This window comes from Pongo abelii, chromosome 9, assembly GCF_028885655.2.
Source record: "Pongo abelii isolate AG06213 chromosome 9, NHGRI_mPonAbe1-v2.0_pri, whole genome shotgun sequence".
Classification (NCBI taxonomy): domain Eukaryota; kingdom Metazoa; phylum Chordata; class Mammalia; order Primates; family Hominidae; genus Pongo; species Pongo abelii.
Genome location: NC_071994.2, coordinates 36,721,388 through 36,740,008, shown reverse-complemented (window position 1 = coordinate 36,740,008; position 18,621 = coordinate 36,721,388). Strand labels below are relative to the sequence as shown.

At 39.2% G+C, this 18,621-nt stretch overlaps 1 protein-coding gene across 5 annotated transcripts in view; it reads right to left on the bottom strand.

Moving 5' to 3' along the window:
• Positions 1-18,621, bottom strand: part of MPPED2 (metallophosphoesterase domain containing 2) — a 200,201-nt gene that overhangs the window by 138,308 nt on the left and 43,272 nt on the right. For all 5 annotated transcript variants that reach the window (XM_024254368.3, XM_054523567.2, NM_001131415.1 and 2 more), the window contains 1 exon segment: positions 11,184-11,365. In XM_024254368.3, the coding sequence (XP_024110136.1) occupies positions 11,184-11,365 (182 nt within the window).

The following is an 18,621-nucleotide window of genomic DNA, read 5'->3' as shown; positions in this document are numbered from 1 at the left end:
AGGTATTATTGGTTTTGAGGTGTCTGTGTACCTTCTACCATCTATGTCAAAATATCTGGTCTCCAGTTAGATGCAAGTATTTGGAAAGAGAGGGAGTGATTAAGATAAAACCAGCACTCCATTCTAACAATACAACCTCAAATAATTAGAATAATCTCCTAGGTTTTGATAGGCAGACTTAGCCTATGATGAGAAATGTCATCATATCGGAAGGAAAGACAAAGCCCCCAGTCCTAGGCCTCCCACTGACAAATCTGTGCAAAATTGGGCAAGATCTTTCAACTCACTGAGTTCTAGCTGCCTCATTTACAAAATGGGGAAAAAATAATGACAATCAGAGGCTGGATGCTAAATGCAGTGACTTCGCTTCTGCATTCTCAGTGCCTCCCACAAAGCAGTAACCTGGCCCTCAGGAGACACTTAGAATATACACAAATAATCTTCTGAGGATGAAGTCCCTTCATGTGCTAGGACACAAGAGTCCCGCTCTAGGATTTAGGGGGCTTCGGTGTTTCCTCTTGGACCAGATAGTTTGGAAAAGTTGAGGACTTTTTTGTTTTCAAAGAGCCGCTTTTTTATTTTGTTTAACAGTGATACAATTTTCATACAGTAAAATTCCTGAAAGGTCACCCTTTTCAGGAAAGTGTTTTCCTGGCTTTTCTGCTAAGCTGATGAAGTAATAATTATGTATGTCTTGCCTATGTTTTCTTCTCTTTAGGAGATGGGGAGATTTCAGGAAAGGAGAAAGTAGGAAGCTTAAGAATTGAAGGCTGGAACACAGTCAACTCAGTGACTTCAGCTCTCCTGGTGGCTCCAATGTGACCCAGCCTGTCCTTCCACCTTTCTGGATCTCCACCTATCCATCAGTAAGACAGAGATAATACTATCTGCCCATATCAACTCCCCTGAAACAATATAAGCATTAATGATCTAATATACTCAAAAGGTACTCTGAGTCCTTTGGAGGAAAGATGTCATATAAATTAAAGGCATAATAATTAATGTAATTTAAGAAAATGGCTGCCCATAACACAGAGGATTGGGTTCACATGGATCACAAAAGACCTAGTCATCTTGTCCTCAGGTCACTAATGATCCTTTCTAATGGAACAAAATCCAATCTTACTTATTTGAGCATTTTCAACTATGCTGTGTTTGGGTTCATTATTTTCCCCCAAGTACTTTACTTAATTCTGTTATCAAAATTGAACTACACTTTAATTTTGTCCTTATTGGAAAGATGCACTTTTATACGAATTAGACCATGAAGTAATTCATATAGGAAAAAAATTATTCAATGTAAAGAAAAACACACAGATAATAAGCATGAATCAACTGTTACTTGTATTAAGCAAATACTCTTATCCTGTACTATTACAGACAAAACAAGCTGTGTTACAGCTACCTGATAGAACATACAGGCAACTCATAGACACCTACTGAAATCCTAGAATTACACACCACGACAAGGACAACAATGATGATGAGAAAGAGGAAAGAAAAAAAAATAGAAAAAAGGACCCTAAGTGGATTTCTTGAACTAGAAAGAGAAGCTTTCAATAAATCATAACTCTAGGATGGTTGCTAGGAAAACCAAATTATGAATCAAAACCTTAAAAGTATAGCATTTTAGATACTGTTTTTGTGAACAAGCTAAAGATTAAGAAACTACTTGAGTATTAAACTCTCAACAGTAAGAATCAGAGATCTGGACTCTAGGGAACCCTCTGGCATATTCTCCTTTGTAAATCATAGGAAGAGTTAATCTTATCTGCCCTTCCTAAATCCTCCTACCTGGCGGAGGTTGCAGTGAGTCGAGATCGTGCCACTGCACTCCAGCCTGGGCCACAGAGCAAGACTAAATCTCAAAAAAAAAAAAAAAGGCTCCTACCTTTACCTCTTTATTAGATATGACTGTTAGGTAATCATAAACTTGCATGACTATAAACATTCCAGTGAGGCTGCTCTGCTCAAATCCTTTCTGAAGTGATTCTTTGGGAAGTGCCAGGTACTTTACTAGAGAAAAGTTGCCAGGTATCAATCTCTATTTTCTATTTTATTTTATTATTTATTATTTTTTATTTTTTTGAGATGAAGTCTCCCTCTGTCGCCCAGGCTAGAGTGCAGTGGCCCAGGCTAGAGTGCAGTGGCGTGATCTTGGCTCACTGCAAGCTCCACCTCCCGGGTTCACGCCATTCTCCTGCCTCAGCCTCTCCGAGTAGCTGGGACTACAGGCGCCCGCCACCACGCCCAGCTAATTTTTTTTGTATTTTTTCAGTAGAGACGGGGTTTCACCGTGTTAGCTAAGATGGTCTCGATCTCCTGACCTCGTGATCCGCCCGTCTCGGCCTCCCAAAGTGCTGGGATTACAGGCGTGAGCCACCGCACCCGGCCTCTATTTTGTATTTAAAATGGCATCTCCTACCTTGTCCAGTTCACCAGCTCCAGTTCCTAATATTTTTTATTGTTTCAAAAAATCAGAAATCTTAAATGTGTGAACCATACCTGGAAAGTATTATGTGAAAGAGTTTTTTTTTTTTTTTAATTAAAAACTGCCCTTGGTAACCTGGTGGTTGAATAAAGCCTGGTGCTGGAGATTTTAAGACAGGAGCAGGTGGGAGGGGTGGTTTCTGGAAGGAGGGGTGGCAATGCTGGAGGGGAGAGAGAGTGGGTCAGAATAAAGAGGGGAACAGAAGGGAGAGGACAGGAAATGGGGAAGAGGGAAAGGGAAAGGGAAAGGGAAAGGAGAGGCCCTGCTGCTGTGCTTGTGTGGTTCAGATGTTAATCAGAGTCTAAGGAGAGGTCCATGTAAGTTTGGTCTGGGGTACTTGGAAGGGGACAGCATCAGGTTTCTGGTGGCCAGGTAGGGCCACTGTGTCACCGTTTTCTCTGTTGCACAGGCAGAGTGGGCCACAGGCCAGCAGGTCGCTATGACGCAAGAAACTTCAAGACCACTTTCTCCGAGTTCTTCCCCCGCCCCCGTCTCTCCAATCCCTGCCCTCCCCAGGAGTAACAGAACCTCAACAACAGAGCATGAAAGAGCTGTCACTGCACAGCATGCTCGGAAAATGTCATAGCAGCAAATAACATTTCCTGACCGTTCACTACTTGTACACATTGGGTCTCCTTTATCTTACTTAACTTCACAGCAATCCTTAGAGGCTGGATACACTAAGCATTAATAAGTCTCCTTTCACAAATGAATACATTGAAGATCACACAATTAATAATGTTGAAACCAGGATTTAAATATAGGCAGGCTCAATCCAATACTCATGCTTATAACCTAATACCACACTGCCTTTTTATACATAATACACACACACACACACACACACACACATCTACCACACCACAGGATACACACCAGCCATTAACAGTAGTTACATGTGAACTTTATAGGATATATTGGCAATTTTAATTTTTTTCTGTATCACTATTTACTTTTTTTTGAGACGGCGTCTCGCTCTGTTGCCCAGGCTAGAGTGCAGTAGCACGATCTTGGCTCACTGCAACCTCTGCCTCCCGGGTTCAAGTGATTCTCCTGCCTCAGCCTTTTGAGTAGCTGGGACTATAGGCACACACCACCACACCTGGCTAATTTTTGTATTTTTTAAGTAGAGACAGGGTTTTGTCATGTTGCCCAGGCTGGTCTCAAACTCCTGACCTCAAGTGATCCACCCTCTTTGGCTCCCAAAGTGCTGGGATTACAGGCGTGAGCCACCGTGCCTGGCCTCATTGTTTACATGTTTTTACAATGAACATGTGAGCTTTCATAATTAGAAAATCATTTATAGTCTTTTATTTATTTATTTATAATTGAGACAGGGTCTCACTATGCTGCCCAGGTTGGTCTCGAACTCCTGGGCTCAAGTGATCCTTAGGCTTCAACCTCAAAGTAGCTCAAACTGCAGGTGTGTGCCACTGCTTCCAGCTATCATCATCTTTTAAAACCCTTAAAAGGGTGAAGATTTGCTGCCACTGAGGCTACTCTAAAATATGTGACACGGACTCTCAAATACTACTGAGAGTATCATGGAGAAATTGCAATCTTTATGAAGAGAAATTTGACAATACATAGTTTTTTAAAAAGACACATCATCTGAAAAAACAATTCTACTTCTCGGAATATATCCTATGAATATAATTAAGGATGTTTGCAAAGAGAGAGCAAGAAGGGTGTTCATCACTTCAGTGCAAGTAGAATAATCAAAGAATGGAAATACCTTATGTATCTAGCAATAGAGATCTAGCTAAATAAATTAGAGTGCATCAGTACAACAGAATGCTATGCTGACACAGAGCATGATGTGTTCATTTTTTTTAAGTTACAGGATTACATGCATAGTTTTATCAATTTTAAAAAATAGTCCTTAACAAAGGCCCTTAATGGGTGAAGATTTCCTGCTATTGAGGATATTAAAAATAGAAACAGAAAGTAGAAAAAATTTTGAAATGCTATACACCAAATAGTAAGTAATTACTTTGGAAATATAATTATGGAGGAATGTATATTTTATACTTTACACACATCAAATATTTGGATTTTTATAATGTTATGTGTATCTTACAATGAAAGTATTCTTCTTGGGAAAAAGTATTTTAACCACATTCAGTGATGTGAAAAGTGGTTCATAATATGTTGTTAAGATGAAAAACAGACTACAAAGCAATACAACTGTAAGACTTATATTTTGGTAAAAGATATTTGTGTGTGTGTGTGTGTATCTATAGAAGACATTCTACATGAATTCACACTAATGTTAACAGTAGTTACGTCTGTTCACAGGTAATTTTGTTTTCTTTTCACTTATCTCTAAGTTAAAAGGAATGCACATGTATAACATATATTATAAGGATAAAATAAACAGCTTAGGCGGTGAAGGTTTTTCCTAAAGACCAGCTCCAAAACTTTGGGCCAATAGCAGGATCACTAGAAAGGGAATATAGTCTTCTGAGAGGGGCAAAAATTGATTTGTATGTCTGCAATCTGGGATGTTGGTTACAGTCACACTCTGTTACAGCCATGTCTAACAAAATGCTCTTACAAATATGAATGACCCTCTTCTTGAGATTTTCCTTGAAGCATTTTTGTTCTTCTTTTAGGGCTGGAGAAACTGAAGCTCAGAATTATTAAATGACAATCCGGAGCAAAGAAAAGCCATAATTGAAAGGCCATAATTAAAAGTTCATGGCAATGACTCTGTGTTAAAAGGAATTTTTGACTGACTGGATTGTTATATATAAACTTTTGACTGAAAGAACAGACCACCCAAAAACTCTGTCTTTCTAATTATAAAGTGGGAAACTCAACAGCAACAATATACCCGTATTATTTCTGCACAGTATATAGGAATCACCAACAACAGCCAATGGGATATTATAAGTTCTTTAAGAATAAAGGAAAAAGGAAGGGGAGGGAAGGATTGGGCACTATACATACATAATTTTAAAGTTTGGCCAAAAGCGGAGGCAGGAAAAAACATCTTGTACCTTTATGTTCATCCACTCATTCAATGATTCAACAAACATTTGTGTACACCAACAATGTTCCAGGCCCTATACTCAGAACCAGGCATAGCAAGAGCACTCATTATGCACACTGCTGTCTGGTGGGGCAAAGAAACAAGTTAACAATGGCATAGCCATGGGAAGGGATGCACAGATGGGTGACTGATGTGTTAAGGAAAGTAGCTTACTGTGAAAGAGAACCTGTCATAAAGGATGAGTTCTCCTAGAGACAGTCATTCCAGGAAGTGGGAACAGCGTTTGCAAAGGGAAAGAGGTGTGAAGGGACATGTTGCATTTGAACAATGGGAAGAAACTGGGTATGGGCATAAGGGAAAATCAGAAATAAGAAGGTGGATGTGCAATCAAACGATGAGATCTTCTAATGCCCATTTGTGTAGCATCCATGAGCATAACTGCAATATTCAACAAGGCTACCAAAAGTATTCTGAAGATGAAAGCACAACAGGGACGAAGTCGAGTGAACAGTAAGTAATCTCAAAGAAGCACAGGTGGAAGGAACACAGGGCCAACGTGCAGGAAGGCCACACATGGTAAGAGGTCTTGCAAAATGTACCTTTAGAGAATGTGGTATTAGAAGCCACTGATGTTCAAGGCAATAAAAATAATCACATTTTAACTGACAGGTACTTTATCTAGTTCACAAGTTTATTTTTAAGCCAAGTCTGGGATTGGTATGTATTTTTGCCAAGATAAGAAGGAAAATGTTATTAACTATTAGGTGACAGGGTCCCAGTTCAACTCACCAAAGCCTATTCATGGCTTACCTAGAACACATCTTAGCTAAAATGTTAATGAGACAATAGGAGCTGACTATCACTTTAAAAAGTATTTCTTTAAGAAGGATTCATCTGTACCTCTTTCCATACACTCTGGTAATAAATCTTTGGCAATCAGAAGCCACATGTCCCTCTGACCCTGGACTGGATCCCCTGAAGACAGCACTACGGGCAGCAGCCAGGTGGAGAGAGGCACAGGTCGTCTGGGCAAATTGAGGACTGGGATGTCTGATTAGCCAGACTGGGGAGAGATGGAAAACAGGGGCTCTGTCACTCCCTCCAACTGTCTGATATAGGGATTCAAAGTTTCATTCCCCAATCCATGGTAGAGATTTGGGAGGAAAGGGGTCAATGGGGTGGTAGCTGCAGTTTTTAGAATATCCTGATCATTTCAAGTGTTCATAAGTGGGAAATACTTGCCCAAAATGACGATATTTCCGGGCTACCATCAGTAGCTACTCATTTCCAGGACTGGTCAATGAAATGCTAATGTCATAACATAATTTAGACTATTCTTTGGAGCTTACGTGACTGGCTGCATCTGTAGAATTCTTTACGGGTATTTGCTTTGTTGTAACTCACCAAAATTGTCTACACCAAATGGTGAGAATACTTCCCTACCTCATAATGCTCTTCCATCAGCCAGCTTATGTAGAGAGGCTGTGCCACAAAACAGCTTTCTCAGGAAGTAAACCACCTTAGGCCCTGAACATATGTATGTGTAAGTACTTGTGTTAAAAGGAGGCAGTTATTCAAAGAACCATGGTTTTACCCAGGATGTAGTTCCTCCAACAGATTTCAAGACCCACTCTGGGAATAGAGATAAGTAAATAGACTTGGAACTTGGAGTCTGATGGACGTAAGTCCAAATCCTGAGGTCACTGCTGAACTGTTAAGTTCACCAAGGCTCAGTTTCCTCACACGTTAAAAGGAAGCTAAAAATACCTACTTCACAAGTTATTGTGGGGGTTGTATGAAATGACACAGGTAATGCAGGGGTACAGCATCTGGACCTTACCTCCCATAGACAATACATGTTAATACATGTTAGTTCACCCACCCCATCCTGCCCCATCCAAATTCTATCCCAACTTGGCTATTAATTACCTGAGAAGCCGTGGACAATTCATTAAATCTCTCCAGTCTCAGTTTCCACTTCTATCAGATTAGGAGGTAGGACTCCATGGCCTTCAAGGTCTCTTCCTGTCCTAACATTCTGTCTGGTTAGTGTCACTGTTACAAGGGAGGCTCATTTTTATACATTTTGGTGCTCCCTCTTTACACTCTGGATCCCTCTTTAAATGCCCAGGGCCAGCTCCTTTTAACTTCTGCTTTTGGGATTCTATGCCACTGGCTCTGTTGGTTTCCTCTACTCTATTAGTTGAAAGTTGTATATAGGCCAGAGGTTGTTCTAAGAACAGTATGAGCTTTATCACAGAGCATATCCTCACAACCACCGTAAGGTGTATTATTATTATGATGCCCATTTTAGAAATGAGCAAATCAAGGCTTGAGAGTTTACACAACTTAACAAAGGTAGTGAATTCAAAACTGGCTGGGTCTTCCCAGTTGCTCATAATCATTACATGTTATACTCCCCTTCCATCCTGTAGTGATATCTGGTTTGAGTTCAGTCTTCTTATGACCTAAGATGAAGCTTGCTCGATTATCTGATAAATTATGCATATTAATAACTTTGCCTGTTACTCCTGCTAGGTGACATACGTACAGATTAACCAGGGACCATCATCTCTGAACCAACAAAGAACTCATGATGGGATTCCCTGGCCTTGCAGCTGCTAAGTCAAGGGTGAAATTTAAGATGGGCAGAGCTTAAATACATCTTTCAAATATGTGCAATATTAGCACATAGCCAAACAGCTACTCAGCTTCCACATGAAGCTGCCAGAAGCTACAGCACTTTCTAGTACAAGCTTCAAATCTGCATGCTTCTAAATGCCACAAGCCCTGTCATAATATCACAGAATAACAAAGGAAAAGGGCTCACACTTTGGAGTCAGACAGCCCCACGTCTACTAGCTGAGTGTACTTGGGTGGATACTCAGCCACTATGAGCTTCTTACATACTAAATGACCTTGGGTAAAATGGGGATAACATTAGCAACTTCAGAAGGATGTTACAGGTATAGAGGGAGTGCCTGGTCTATAGTAGAAACAAATTAGCTCAGAGACAGAATAAAGGAGCTTGGGGGACAGTCAGGTTGTTTTCAATAATCAGGGTAGTCTACACTAGAGTAGAAAGCTAGAAATCAGAGATTCAGTGGACTCTAATTGCCTACCAAATCTGTGAGACCCATGCCCCACTGACAGTTGGATGCCCTATTATGGAAAAAGCCCTAAAGCCCTAGACTGATCTGACCTCTGACTCCACTCTGCCAGGCCACCTGGCAGCTGCTGCTAGAAGCACCCTTTCAGAAAGGTTCCTGATTGAGCCAAGTGGTAGAGTGTTATCACACACCATCTCTTACCCTCTGAGCACCATGAGGTTGCCTGGGTAACAGTGAGCTATTCTTGACCTTTTCTATGGGATCCCAACTTCTCTAACCATATCCCAGGGCTCCCTTCGATCTCACATTCTGCACCCCATGCTGAAACCTCTTCCTCCTGTCTCACCAGATCATAGGGGAAATAAGAAGAGAAGGCACTGACCATGCAGCTGTGCCTTGGCATTTTATTTCCTTATCATTGTATTTCCTTAGTTATGACACATTTCCATTTATGGAGTACTTTCCCTTATAAAATCTCCCAGTGTTTACTTCTGATCTACTAAATAATTCCTCTGGCCTCTTCTTGTTTTTACCCTTTAAATATATGTTGATGGTTCATTCGGCACATTCCCCATTCAGTTATTAATGGCCCACAAAAACTTACTAGCAGCAATCATTTACTGATTAATCTACACAACAATCCAGAAAGACAGGTAGTATTAATCCTTCATCTTGCAGAGGGAAACCAAGGGGAAAAGGGAGGTTAACTCAGTTGCCCAAGGTCAGTGGCTAAACAAGATTATAACCAGCCCTAACCTGTCCTCCATTTCTATAAACACTTCCCACAGTGCTGTTGTCTTCCTTTAAAAATCAACATTGTCAACACAGCTTGATAATTTCTGTGTTGAAATTCCATTGACACAGACTAGTTTAAAACTCTCAAGATTTACCCAACAATAATTTTAACTGCTAATAGTTCATGGATGAAAGTTGCTAAAATAAAGAGATTATTGTAGAGGAAAAAAAACAGAAGCAAAAAGACCTGGATTTAGAACCAACTCTGCCACTATGAAACTGAAAAAAATCACTTAACTTCTCTACATCTCTGTGTCATCTATAAAAATGAGATTATGCTAAATAATATTTAAAATATCTTGCCATTTTAAATAACATGATTAAGTACCTGCTAAAACAGCACAAAATATAAATGCTCCAACATCCAATGCTGCCAAGACCATGGTAAAACCGGTACCTATACATTCATTCACTGCTAGTGAAACACACAGCTACAGTGCCCTTGGAAAGCAAGATGCCAACATGTAGCAAAAACCATAAAGAATTTCATATCCTTTGACTTAGCAAATTAAGTATAGTATTTTTCCCTAAGAAATAAATCAATAGAAACAAAACGACATACACAAACAAAAATGCACATTTCAGTGCTAGCTACCAGAGGAAAAATTGTTATCAATTTAAATGCTCATTTTTAGAGAGATGTCTTATTAAAGAAAGGCATAGCCAACCATATGAATGCCATGCTGCTATTAAAAAGAATAAATATGAAAATTATGCAAAAACATTTTAAGTCTTACCAATAAATACTATTAAATGAAAACAGCCAAAAGTCAAAGAGCAGATATGTACTCAGATGTCAACCATATAAAATGTGAATAGATGAGCAAAGTCACATGAAAAATCAAAATAATTATGTTATTAGTTAAGTTTATTGCTTACAATTCTAAAATATCATCTTTCCATTAACACATGTCTTATCATTTAATCGAAAATTTAAAAAATTTTCAAACCCTACTTTAGTTTGATGGAAAACAAAGTTGTAAAGCTTTGCCTAAATCTCCCAAGTTATTTTTGTTGGCTGACATATTGTTGACAATGTTACACTCCCAGAGTGATGTCTGCTCTTTACTATATAATTCTTTCGTCTTTAGAGATTCTAAAATCTCAGAACATTTGCACTTCTTTCCCTCCGCTAAAAGGAACCAGGATCCAATATTTTGCAGTAACTGACCTGTGGGTGCCTCCATAACACCCAGAAAATTGCTATTTTCCTTTTTACAGGACACAGAGCAATTTCACATCCCAAGTTTTTACTTTACAGTAATACATCTCATGTTTTCAGGGGTCTTAGAACACCCTCCAGCTCACTTAGGAAATCTGCTCCCAAGCAGCACTGTGCTATAGGAACTTTGTTTCATATAAGGACTTTTATATCCCCCTTCATTTCTTAGAAATGTTCTCTTACTAGTAGGTCATTTGTATATCTTTGCTTATAATATCTGGGGAGAAAAAAGATTGCAGAGCCAATGAATTAAAAATATGATTCTAGGTCTCCTGTGTGCCAATGAATGCCCTCATTAAAGCAGAATGAGTGAGATGAGATCGGTTTCAAAGCTTTCCATCCCTTTGCCCCAGAGCCACCAAGGCCAGGCACTGAAAGGATGCACAGTAAAATTAAATATCTAAAAATTCATCTTTAATTAACAGAATTGGATTAAAGCTAGACACCACCGAATATCATACGAGAAATGGCTAAGCTGGCTTCCAAGTGCTCTAATTCAATTAGGACGCAGTGAGTGACACTCGGACGGGAAAGGTTAATTGGGGCCGCCAGAACGCAATCATTCCTTACCTAACCAGTCATTAAACTTCTTAACCTCTGAGGGCAGTCCCAGCTCGGTGAAATCGCCTGTGTGGAGAAGGATGTCCCCATAAGGCATCTGGATACCATCTGTTCTGGAGTGTGTGTCTGAGATGCAGACAAACCGCGTGTGGCCCGCTGGTTTTGGAGTGTCATATGGGATGGGGTCGACCCTAAAGTAGACATAACAGATCCCATAACAGTTAAACATATTAGAACCCTTGAAATTGTCATCGCACATACATATTTATTATTATTCGTGAATGCACCCAGACAAACTGACGCAAAGGCAGAAGGGCCCATTGTAATTAAGGACACTTCTGGGTGTAAAGGAGACAGCATCACCCATCTACAAACCCAATGGGCAAATTCAAAAAGACTTACTTACCTGGTAGGAAAATTAAAAGGAAAGAATATCTTACATATAGATTTGAAATAACCCAGGAAACTGATAGAGTGATTAATGGTGAAGTTTAGGGATATTGAACCTCAACTGGGGAGGCAAAATTATGCTATTTCTCTCTCATCATGCTCCAATTGATCCCACTACTCATTAGGAAATGGATAACTAATTTATTCCTTCTTAAACATGCATAACTTAAGCAATGAACTAATTTACAGAGAGCAGTCTGCACATGCTCTGCCAACTGAGATGTGGAGAGATAGCACTTACATTTAATTTCCTTTCCACAACCATTCAACACCTGTATCTTCTCGTTTTTGCTATTCACAAATCAAACTGTAGGGAGAGAAGGTGATGCCAAAATAACAGGGCTTTAAAAAATTTAAAAAAAAAGACACTGGATGTTAAAAGAACTTTGTCAAACTCGTTTTTACTGCGATGAATTATCTGCAGTCCCAGTTACACCTGAGGTTACAAGGAATGCTCAAATGCCTTGGGCAAAGATTCTATTCAGTACAAATATTAAGCCTTTTAATGGGATGTATATATCTACATATACATTAATATATGTATAGTTTCAGAGACCTAAGCACTGTGAAATTACACCAGGGCATAAGAATCAAAAGGCAAAATGATCAACCCAAAGCAAAGAAAATGAAACAGAACATTCTCATTTAATTGAGTGTGACAAAGTGTACTAAATAACTTGGTAAAGGAATGCAAATCTGACTCTTCAAGCATACAGTTTTAATTATTTAAGGGGTTTGTCGCAGAGTTAAGGATGCTTTAACTATATTAACTCTACACTGACAGCTTCCTTTAATTTCTCTGTAGGAATGTACACTTATTTTTGGATTATAGGTGAAAAGAAGCAGTTATAAATGCAAAGAGAAAGTCACAAGAGAAGCAAATATGCAGTGCAGAGATTAGAGTGTGAAACATTAAATAAGGAACAATATTTCATATCCCAGCCCCAACCCTTGATAGTTGACATGCAGCAGAGAACACAGTGAAAGCTCCACACAAGACTCCCTAAACATATTGCTTCTACAGGCTTTGTTTAATTTGTTTTCTCTTTTCCTTTATTTATTTATTTTTTAAAAGAAACAATCTGTTTTAACAATGACAATTTCAGTGAGGGAAATAGAAGAGACCAGTGTGCAACCTGGATAGTCCCACATTTCTTCAATGACTAACCTTTTTATTTCCTCTTATCTGTGTCGGAGAAGGAAAGTAAGAGGAGCAAGAAGGAAGGGCGGAAAGGAGGAAAGTAGGGAGGAAGGAACTGTGAACTGGTTATCACAGTGGGTCTGATTGGAAGCCCAAAAAGAAAGTTTAACTTCTGCAAAAAATTAATGGATTTTTTCTGTTACAAAGGTTAGAAATTATTATGCTGTTACCACGTAGAAAATTCACTAATCCACTGTGATCTCATTAGTAACCTGGAAACCCTCCTCATTATAGCCGATGTTGCTTTTTTAGATGTAAAAATGTTTGATGTCTTCCTTTCCATCACTGAGACTTGGTTACACTCAGTCTCGGTGCTTACAATCTTAGCAACATTTCCTGTCTTGGAAAAGTAGTTTTCCCAGAGAATGAATGACTGTTCCCTGCTGGGGCTGACTGTGTCACTCTCTAAAAGTGATAAGTAATATCCCTATACCAATAGTTAAATGCTCACTAGAATAGGACTATTTGCATTTATACTTAATGCACCAACATTTGAATGAAAATTTAATAAATCAGCCACTGCATCTCTAAATATATGAATAAATGTAATATCTACCTATTCTAGTGTTTGTTTTCTAGATTTCATTGTAATACTAACACATAGACACAGCCCCATTTCTCCTTTTCTGTAACTCAGCTAAGCTACAGACCCAGCTACTGCATCAAAATCCTTTGGGAGGTCATCTCAGTTTATCAGAGAGACATCATTGTCATTATTTTGAATTAGACTGAAAGTAGCACAGATGTGAACCTCTTGTTGTAAATAGGTCCCTGTTCTATGAATCTACCCACTTTAAAGTAGCCAGTCATCACATGGTACATAATTGGTTCCTCATCTTGACTTCATACTGGGCAATAAATTTTCTGACATTATGGGCAACACTAGGCAATTTCTGAATCACTTCAACCTCTTTCTCCACCTCCCACCTCCTTCAGAGAAACATTTAAATATCAAAGTCCAAGGAACAGCAGAGTAGACGGGACAGTAAAAAGGGGAAAAGTGTTTCTTTTCAGCTTTAAGCTGAAATAGTAAGTGTTTCTTCTCAGCTTTGAGTCCAAAGTAGACAGCAAGACAAGCAAAGAAGGCTCACACATCTACACCACCACCATTATGTCATCAAAGAGAAACAATTTGTAGACATTAGGGAGAACACACAGAAGACTGATTCAAGGCAGGGGATGGGAGAAGTGAGGTGTATACAGATGCAGACTTTATATAGATATCCTGACCCAGAGGCACTGAGAATCTTTGTTATCCATAGGACTAAGTACAAAGCAAGAGATGGTTTCAGAAGACAAGGCAGTGCAGCATGCCAAAGCCACTCTGTGAGATGGTACGACAAATATCACTTGGAGCTCATAGGAAGAAGACATTTCCACCCACAGGCATTCAGAGTTGAAAATAAGACCTCTAGCAGAGTGGGCAAATTCCAGTGGAGATAATTAAAACTGAGACCACCCTCAGGAAACTATTCCTCCCAAATTGGGCATTTGATAAACACCTCGAAAAGTCAAGACAGCCAAAGATTTTCACTATAAAAGTACATCTAAGGGAGACCCCGACTGCTATTGGAAGATCCTATCTGTTCATGTTGTGTGAAGGCCCTCACGCTATATTTTTGTCCTTAGTTTACAACTTTACCACTTACTGTTTATGCTGCTGAGTTCTCAAATGACCTAACATTTCCCCTAAGGCATCAAGTCAAATATCCTAGCAAGTGAGTATCTTACCAAGGCAATCTAAACCCCAGAGCCAGATTCAAATATTAGAGTGATATTTGCACATATGTTTGAGTACACCTGGGGGACAACAAGGTGACATGGGAAGATGAGAAAAAAACACAGCAGCATAAAATCCCAGAGCAGGACTAAACCTTATGGGGCGTCTGGTTCAATCTTTTACATGACGTCTGAATCTCCTCTATCCCTTCCCTCTAGATGACATAATGTTTTGTGTTTTTTGGTTTGTTGGTTGTTTTTTCTTTTGTTGTTTGTTTGTTTGAGACAGGATCTCACTCTATCACCCAGGCTGGAGTGCAGTGGTGCAGTCATAGCCTACTGCAGCCTCGACCTCCCAGGCTCAAGCAATCCTCCCACCGCAGCTTCCAGAGTAGCTGAGATTATGGGCACAGGCAACCACACCCAGCTTATTTTTCTTGTTATTAGCAGTAGTACAGATGAGGTCTTGTTCCTGGGCTAGTCTTGAACTCCTGGGCTCAAGTAATCTTCCCACCTCAGCCTCCCAAAGTGCTGAGATTATAGGCGTGAGCCACCCCCACCTGGCCTCAATTTTCATTCTGAGGTTTCCAGAGAAGGAGAGCTCCTCCCTCCCCCTGTGCAACCCATCCTAGTTTTTCATAGCTTTACTTGTTAGAAAGTTTCTGTTTCAGATTCTGTACCTCTGAGAAAGCTGAGCATGGTCTAAAGACTTTGGCCTGGAACCTGAAGACTGAGTAACAATTTTAGCTCAGTCATTGGCTTTGGGCAACTTCCTTGATTTCTTTAAGCTTTACTTTTTCTCATCTGTAAAATGGGAATAATAATGCCTAATTTTCTATGTTGCTATGATGATACAAACTATCAAGTACAGCATCTGACACACAACAAATGCTCCAAAAATAGAGTAGCAGAATAGTGTAAGGGTGAAGGATGTTTGGCTGCAGAGCCAGACTGCCTGGCTCTGAAATCCACTCCACAACTTATTAACATGCAACACCAAGCAAGTGGCTTAACCCTTGTGTCTTGGTTCCCTCATCAGTAAAACAGATATAAATATAGTACCTATCTCCTAAGATTGTTATGAGAATAAAAAATGATCATGTACTCAAAGCATTTAGAACAGTGTCTGACATGATGTAGATACGCAATAAATGTTAGTATTTTTTTTTACTAGTAACTAATAGTATTTTTACTACTATTAGTAGTAGTATCATTTAACTTCCCTGACCTCCATCTCTTTTTCTGTTGTAGGGAGATAGTAACATCTACCACTCACTCAGGGACTTTGTGAGAATTAAAAGAAATCACATACACAACACCCAGCATATACCGGGAGTGGAATCCATGGTCTTTAATATATTTGTTTCCTGCCTGTCCCTCCTTCTTAATCCTAGTTCTGCACTCTGAAATAACAAGAAAATAAGAACCCAGTCCCTTTTCCATTGGACAGTTCTTGAACTATTTGAAAACAATCTATTATAATCCCCTGAAATCATCTCCACTCTAGTTGAGTAGCTACAGTTTCTTCCATTTTTCCTTGTGTGATAGGGTGTCTAATGTCCTCAGAAGGTGATTTCCTCCCAGATACAATTTCATTGGGGAGAATCCCTCCCTTTGTAGTGTCAGAATTCATGGTCTGTGTGAATTCATGAACCAATGAGCTGTTCATCAAAGACAGATGCTAGCCCAGGCCATGGGGAGGTGGCACTGCTGAACAAATTGGCGGATTTTTCTAGAGAAGGCCTGAGCTATCATCTTAAACCATTTTCCAATGAACTTTCCAAGTTTTGTGCCAAGCCTCAAATCTTGTTCTTGAAACTTGAAAATCAAATGCTTACATATCTCACTGCATATTCAAACAAATAAACCATTCTTGTTTATTCAGTCTTGACATATTAGGGTTTTTTTTACTCACAAAAAATATGATAATATGATGGCTTTCATTCGGATTCCTCTTCCGGCCATATTTATTATTGTTTTTCCAATAACAAATGAATACAGTATTGCAAAACTCATTAGTAGATCTTCAGAAAAGCTGTCATGTGGTTTGTTGTGACACGGATTTCTTCTTTAGACCATGTGTGCAGTATAACCTTTGTGTATACAATCAACCTATAATTCAGTGAGAGAATAGAACTATATCCTTACAAAGCATTTTAAAGGGATTTCAATGCTTTTAGGAATGCCCATTCCACTTTAAAACCCTGAGGCTGTGCTTATGGATTCCACTGAGGTTTTTGTTTGTTTGTTTGTTTTTTTAGACGGAGTCTAAACTCAAGTACAGTGGCATAATCTCACCTCACTGCAACCTCTGCCTCCAGGGTTCAAGCAATTCTCCTGCCTCAGCCTCTCAAGTAACTAGGACTACAGGCATGCACCACCATGCCTGGCTAATTTTGGTATTTTTATAGAGACAAGGTTTCACCATGTTGGCCAGGGTGGTCTCAAACTCCTGACCTCAGGTGATCCACCTGCCTTGGCCTCCCAAAGTGTTAGGATTACAGGAGTGAGCCATGGTGCCTGGCCAACTGACTTTAAAAAGTTTCCAATGTGATACCAACGCTTTCCTTTCTACCCAGAAAATTTAGATAGCATGAATGCTAAACTTATATTTGTGACGTTCTATCATCCAACCTGGATATACTATTTGATAAAGACAGGTAAAACCTGCCAGCACAACAATGAACAAATAAATAACAGGTTTAAGTTACCAGAATTGCAGAATTTTTATGTTTAAAGGACCTTAGAGATGATCTGATCCTGTGTTCCACTTCTTTGAGGATCATCTTCATGGCCTTTGCCTTACTCACTTGTACTAGTCCTTAATTTTTGTTAGATGCTTAATAGTTTTTACACAAATATTTTTTAGTTTTGCCCTGAAAAACAGCATCTTTGAAGTCATCAATCAGATATGATGGTTTTGCTTTTCTACTACCCATTAAAATAAACACGAGCCAGGTTCGGTGGCTCATGTCTGTAATCCCAGCACTTTGGGAGGCTGAGGTGGGTGGATTGCTTGAGCTCAGGAGTTTGAAATCAGCCTGGGCAACATGGCAAGACCCCATCTCTACCAAAAATACAAAAAAAAAAAAAAAAAAAAAAAAAAAGCCAGGCATGGTGGTACATGCCTATAGTTCCAGCTACTCAGAAGGCTGAGGTAAGAGGATCACTCGAGCCCAGAAGGTCAAGGCTCAGTGAGCTGAGATTGCGCCACTGCACTCCAACCTAGGTAACGGAGCAAGACCATCTTAAAAAAATAAAAATAAAAATAAAATAAAATAAACATATAAGTGTTCAATTTTTGTTTAAGGTATGTCTTCTCTAAAGTGTCTTGCTTATTAATAATAATGATACATAGTCCATGCTTTGGAAAATACTGATCTGGTTTAAATTGACTCATTTTACCATGAAGAATCTGAGCCATAAGTAGAACTCAGATTTTCTAACTTTCAATTTACTTATCTTTCCACCCACTTAATTTTGCAAGCTACAATATACCTGCACTTGGAGAATAAAAATAATTTAAAAAATGACAAAATGCTGGCAAATCAGTCACCTAACTCTGCCAACCATTAATATCTAGAGAGACAGTCCAAAATTATTGGAATTAGTTTTCAAAAATATCCAAGTTTTAGTGCTCTCTATCCGGTCATGGATAATTTACATGACAAGTGAAGTAATGACTTCTCCTAAACTAAATAAGTCTCCTAAGTTTACCAAAAAAATAAATAAATAAAAAAAGTCTCCTAAATGAAAAAAAAAATGCATATTACAGAGAGTGAACAATACACAAGTTTGATTTTTAAAATGCTGATAAAGATATAAAGGTTCCTCATTCTCAAGGATCTCATGTCACATGTACATATGGATTTTGCTTCCACATACAGGTCTCTTCAGAGGGACTAGTTCAGTTGACTGATGAGTCTCATTAGAAAGAGCCCTGGCTGTGGAATCCAGTGGCTTTTGTGCTCTTACTACATATATCATCAATCAGCTGTGTGACCCTGGGCAAGTCACTTCCCCTCTTCTAGCCTCTGTCCCTTGAGTGTGAAAAGAGGGGCAAGACCAAATGACCCC